General features: G+C 42.5%; 1 protein-coding gene across 1 annotated transcript; it reads right to left on the bottom strand.

The window, feature by feature from the left end:
• Positions 1 to 2,107: 2,107 nt before the first annotated feature.
• LOC129854770 (general transcription factor II-I repeat domain-containing protein 2-like) lies at positions 2,108 to 4,430 on the bottom strand. Its single transcript, XM_055921920.1, has one exon. It carries the CDS (start codon positions 4,237 to 4,239, stop codon positions 2,419 to 2,421), a length of 1,821 nt encoding a protein of 606 aa, XP_055777895.1. The 5' UTR covers positions 4,240 to 4,430; the 3' UTR covers positions 2,108 to 2,418.
• Between the last annotated feature and the right edge of the window lie 1,855 nt (positions 4,431 to 6,285).

The following is a 6,285-nucleotide window of genomic DNA, read 5'->3' as shown; positions in this document are numbered from 1 at the left end:
GCTCGGTTTGGCCAGGTGGCCAGCTCTAGGAATAGTCTTGGTGGTTCCAAACTTCTTCCATTTAAGAATGATGGAGGCCACTGTGTTCTTTAGGACCTTCAATGCTGCAGATTTTTTTTGTACCCGTTCCCAGATTTGTGCCTTGACACAATCCCTTCACAGAGCTCTATGGACAATTCCTTCGACCTCATGGCTTGGTTTTTGCTCTGACATACACTGTAGACTATGGGACCTTATATAGACAGTTTGGTGCCTTTCCAAATTATGTCCAATCAACTGAATTTACTACAGGTGGACTCCAATCAAGTTGTAGAAACATTTCAAAGATGATCAATGGGAACAGGATGCACCTGAGCTCAATTTCGAGTCTCATAGCAAATGGTCTGAATACTTATGTAAGGAAGATATTTCTGTATTTCATTCGTAATAAATTAGCTAAAATGTCTTAAAATCTGTTTTCGCTTTGTCATTATGAGGTAATGTGCGTAGATTGCTGAATATTTAAATGTTTTTAATCCATTTTAGAATAAGGCTGTAATGTAGCAAATTGTAAAAAAAAAAAAAAAAAAAAAAAAAAAGTGTTGGTCCCATGATTCATGAGCAGAAATAAAAGATCCTACAAATTTTCCATACGCAAAAAATTTGTATTTCTCTCAAATTGTGTGCACACAAGATAATCCATCCACCTGACAGGTGTAGCATATCACAAAGCTGATTAAACAGCATGATCATTACAGAGGTGTACCTTGTGCTAGGAACAATAAAAGGCCACCCTAAAATGTGCAGTTTTGTCACACAACACAATGCCACAGATGTCTCAAGTTTTGAGGGAGCGTGCAATTGGCATGCTGACTGCAGGAATGTCCTCCAGAGCTGCTGCCAGATAATTTTATGTTAATTTCTTTACAATAAGCCACGTCCAACGTCGTTTTAGAAAAGTTGGCAGTACTTCCAACCGGCCTCAAAACCTCAGACCATTTTTTTTTATTAAAAAAATAATAATTGTGAACCGAGTGGTACATGGTAGCGGTGGGGTTATGGTATGGGTAGGTATAAGCTACGGACAAGAAACACAATATCATTTTTTAGATGGTAATTTGAATGCACAGAAATCCTGTGACGAGATCCTGAGGCCCGCTGTGAGGCCCATTTTTCTTAAGGTATCTGTGGCCAACGATGCATATCTGTATTCCCATTCATGTGAAATCCATAGATTAGGGCCTAATGAATTGTTGCATGTTGCATTTATATTTTTGTTTAGTATGAATAAAAAAACATATTCTAACTGTATGTGTAACACATGTATGTCATATTTTACAGTTGACTAAAGATTAAATATGTTGCGTTATGTTAAATTCATGAACTGATATTCCCAATGTGGCCTCTTGGTGTACTGTAGCCCTACAGGCCCTGGCCAAAAGTAGTGCACTATATAGGGAATATGCTGCCATTTGGGACACAGACGCAGTAGATGCTATAGCAGCATATTCATCACACAAGTCACAGTCACTCTATTACAAATGGCCTCTTTAGGCAAATATTGATTAACTCAATGCAGTGTCACCCTGCTTTAAGACATGGTCCATAATCAATGAAGACCTGTCTGTTAGAACCTTAACGTTTTGGCAATTTTAGATTTTGATGGACATTCCAAGTAGATAAGCAAGTGCTTTCTATTAGAGAATAAGACCTTCCTCTGTTTAACTAGTCCCAGAAGTCGTCCAGTGCCTGATACATGTTATGGATTTTGTTTCTGGATTTATCGAGTACATTACTGTCCATAGGGATGTGGATATTGAATGAGATTTGACTGGACCTTAATGCAAACCAGAGTGTCACTCTATGGCAGGGGTGTCAAAGTCAAATGGACGGAGGGCCAAATAAAAAATTTAGCTACAAGCCGAGGGCCGGACTGTTCGAATGTTCATTGAAAAAATTTTAAATGACGCATATAGTCTAGTGAACCTAATTGAACCTACTGAAAACCTAACAAATATATTCCAATATGATCAGATAAATAAAGCAATATTTTCTTATGGCTCTGTCAGTAATCTTTAATTTTCAACAGACACAAAAGACAAATTTCCTTTATATAAAAATCCCCATAACATGAACATTAAATGAAAGAAACCGGTATTCAAGGCACCATCAGTAGCCTATATTTTCTATTTTAGCAAAAGTGGGCTAAATTTACTTCAAAGAAAAAAACAATAATAGCAATTTTCTATCATCCACTCAACTGAAATATTTTTAAAATATAATTGGATTGAAATACAATAAAATAAAGTGCAAAAATCTATTAATCAAAAACAACACTTTGTTTAAGGAGAAGTAACATGCAGTGAAAACAAATATTAAACTTTAACTTTTAAACTTGAACTGAGTAAAAACTCTAAATATGTGATTGCACAGTAATGTTCACTTGTTTGAGGTTGAGGGTGATACTTGGTGGTGTCCCATCTTTTCCACAAGTTCATCAATGTTCGGGGTAAGGCTCTGAGCTGAGGAAATCCTCAGAATTGAGTGGAGGTGTTCAGCAGTAAGTCGACTTCTGTGTGATGTTTTGTTCAGGTTCATCAAAGAAAACAGTTGTTCACACAGGTATGTGCTGCCAAACATAGACAACGTTTGAGCAGCCTGGATGCGCAGCTGGGGCATTGTGTCGGGGAGGAAACGGGCGAACTCCGCAGCACCCACTGCCGCATATTTTGCCCTCAGTGCATCATTGCATTGGAGGTCAATCAACTCCATTTGGAGGTTTGGTGGTGAGCTTTCCACGTCAACAGCAAATGGGTTACCGAGCAGTTCCAACCTGCTTTTTTGTGCTTCAAAGTCAGCAAATCGGCGTCGAAAGTCAGCGGCAAGCATACCTATTTTATCAGCCAACTGTGCGCTCGGGAACGCACTGGTAGAGAGCTTCTCTTTCATGGTCTGGCAGCTGGGAAAGTGGCTCAAATTTTCTTTCCGCATCTGCGTCTCCCACAGAGTCAGTTTGGTTTTAAATGCCTTCACTGTACTGTACATATCAGAGATGACATGATCCCGACCCTGCAGCTGCAAGTTCATTGCATTCAGATGACTCGTAATGTCACACAGAAAAGCCATTTCACACAGAAACATTTCGTCTCGGAGTTGTGTTGTGTCTTTCCCTTTGCTGTCCAAGAACAGACAAATCTCCTCACGAAGCTCGAAACATCTTTGAAGCACCTTTCCCTGGCTTAGCCATCGCACCTCTGTGTGATAAGGCAAATCACCATGCTCCGTTTCTAACTCCGTCAGAAATGCCTTGAACTGGCGGTGATTCAAACCTTTGGCTCTGATAAAGTTAACTGTGCGCGTGATGATGCTCATTACATGCTCCATTTTCAAGGCTTTACCGCACAACGCTTCCTGGTGTATGATACAATGATAAGCTGTCAGCTCACCTGTCGCGTTTTCCTCTTGCATCTTTTCCCGTATCTTCGCCACCAGTCCGCTCCTGTGTCCACACATCGCAGGTGCTCCGTCGGTTGTCAAACCCACGAGTTTTTCCCAAGGCAGCTCCATCTCATTTACACATCTTGACACCTCTTCATACAAATCATGCCCCGTAGTTGTGCCATGCATAGGACGTAAAGCCAAAAACTCCTCTGTCACGCTTAGGCTGGAGTCCACTCCGCGGATGAAAATTGACAACTGGGCAATGTCAGAAATGTCGGTGCTCTCATCCACAGCCAAGGAATATGCAATGAAATCTTTTCCCTTTTTCACAAGCTGCTCTTTTAGATTGATGGACAACTGGTCTACTCTCTCGGCAATGGTGTTTCTGCTCAGACTCACATTTAAAAAGAGTTGCCTTTTTTCTGGGCAAACTTCGTCACAAACTTTAATCATGCAGTTTTTGATGAAATCCCCCTCCGTAAATGGCCGGGCTGATTTAGCGATCTCTTCTGCCAAAATAAAACTGGCCTTGACAGCAGCCTGGCCTTGTGATTTGGCTTTTTTGAACAGAGCCTGTCGAGATTTGAGGCCTCGTTTTAATTCCTCTGCCTTTTGTAGCCTTTGTTCCATGTCCATATTCTTGTTTTTGTCCGCGTGTTTCGTTTCATAATGTCGTCTCAGATTATACTCTTTCAGTACCGCCACACTTTCTCCACACAGAAGACACACAGGTTTTCCAGCTACCTCCGTGAACATATACTCCGACTCCCACCTTGTTTGAAACCCCCGGTTCTCAGTGTCCACCTTCCGTTTTGCCATTTTTGATGGGTATCTGAAAGTTAATTTTACTGTGATGCTGACGACTGCTGTGCCAATAAATATTGAAATGAAGCAGCCTACTGCTCGGTGCGTCACCGTTGCATTGTGGGAAATGTAGTATTGGTGCGTGTAAAAGATCTGCGGGCTGCCGGCTTGCTGCGGTCTGCGGGCCGGTTCTAATAATAAATCAAGATCATCCCAGGGGCCGTAAAAATGTGGCCCGCGGGCCTTGACTCTGACATATGTGCTCTATGGAGTGGTGGGCAGTGGCCAAAGACTTGATAGTGAAACTGGAGCAGAGAGGAAGAGGCGAAGCGAGAGGCTCCCCTCCTGTCAAAATATGTCCATGCAAGACTGTAGCAATAAGCAGACAAAGTGTTTTTTTTGTACGGAGGTACTGTATATGCGAGTGGTTTGGTCGGATTTGGTCAACAAAACATTTTATTGATAAAAGAGGCTTATTTGATCGAATAGAATTTTCGTAATGTTTATATTGTTACGAATGTACTGATATGAGTGGACTAACTAACTAAATGACTATCGCACAGTAGCACTCACTTCTGTCATCGTGAAGTGCTTTGAGAGACTAGTCAAGGATCATATCACCTCCACCTTACCTGTCACCCAAGACCCACTTCAATTTGCTTACCGCCCCAATAGGTCCACAGACAATGCAATCGTCATCACACTGCACACTGCCCTATCCCATCTGGACAAAAGGAATACCAATGTAAGATTGCTGTTTATTGACTATAGCTCAGCATTCAACACCATAGTACCCTCCAAGCTCATCATTAAGCTGGAGGCCCTGGGGCTCAACCCCGCCCTGTGCAATTGGGTCCTGGACTTCCTAAAGGGGCCTTCCCCTGGTGGTGAAGGTAGGAAATAACATCTCTAGTACACTGATCCTTAACACTGGGGCCTCACAAGGATGCATGCTCAGCCCCCTCCTGTACTCCCTGTTCACCCATGACTGCGGGGCCATGCACGCCTCCAACTCAATCATCAAGTTTGCAGATGACACAATAGTAGTTGGCTTGATTACCAACAACGACGAGACAGCCTACAGGGAGGAGGTGAGGGCTCTCGGAGTGTGATGTCAGGAAAATAACCTCTCAACATCAACAAAACAAAGGAGATGATCGTGGACTTCAGGAAACAGCAGGGGAGGGAGCAACCCCTAGACACATCTAAGGTAGAAAGTGTGAAGTTCCTCGGCATACACATCACGGACAAACTGAAATGGTCCACCCACACAAACAATGTGGTGAAGAAGGAGCAACAGCGCCTCTTCAACCCCAGGAGGCTGAAGAAATTTGGCTTGTCACCTAAAACCCTCAGAAACTTTTACAGACACGCAATTGAGAGCATCCTGTCGGACTGTATCACCGCCTGGTATGGCAACTGCACCGCCCACAACCGCAAGGCCCTCCAGAGGGTGGTGCGGTCTGCACAATGCATCACCGGGGGCTAACTACCTGCCCTACAAGACACCTAAAGCACCCGATGTCACAGGAAGGCCAAAAAGAACATCAAGGACAACAAACACCTAAGCCACTGCCTATTCACCCTGCTACCATCTAGAAGACGAGGTCAGTACAGGTACATCAAAGCTGGGACCGAAAAACAGCTTTTATCTCAATGCGATCAGACAGTTAAACAGCCATCACTAGCACAGATAGGCTGCTCCCTACATACAGACTTGAAATCATTGGCCACTTTAATAAATGGAAGACCAGTCACTTTAATAATGCCACTTGTATTAATAATGCCACCCATGTATTTGTATTTATATATTCCATTCCTTTAGTTAGATTTGTGTGTTTTAGGTATTTGTTGTGGAATTGTTAGATTTTACTTGTTATATATTTCTGCACTGTTGGAACTAGAAGCACAAGCATTTCACTACACTCGCATTAACATCTGCCAACCATGTGTATGTGATCAATCAAATTTGATTTGATTTCGATTTGATTTACATAAGGTGACGGGCCAGGACATAACATCTCTGTATCTGTGTAATGATCACATCTGTGAGCGCATGGG

The sequence above is a fragment of the Salvelinus fontinalis genome, chromosome 5 (genome assembly GCF_029448725.1).
Source record: "Salvelinus fontinalis isolate EN_2023a chromosome 5, ASM2944872v1, whole genome shotgun sequence".
NCBI lineage: Eukaryota > Metazoa > Chordata > Actinopteri > Salmoniformes > Salmonidae > Salvelinus > Salvelinus fontinalis.
Note: the sequence above shows the minus strand (reverse complement) of the source record. Positions and strands in the feature narration are given on the sequence as shown.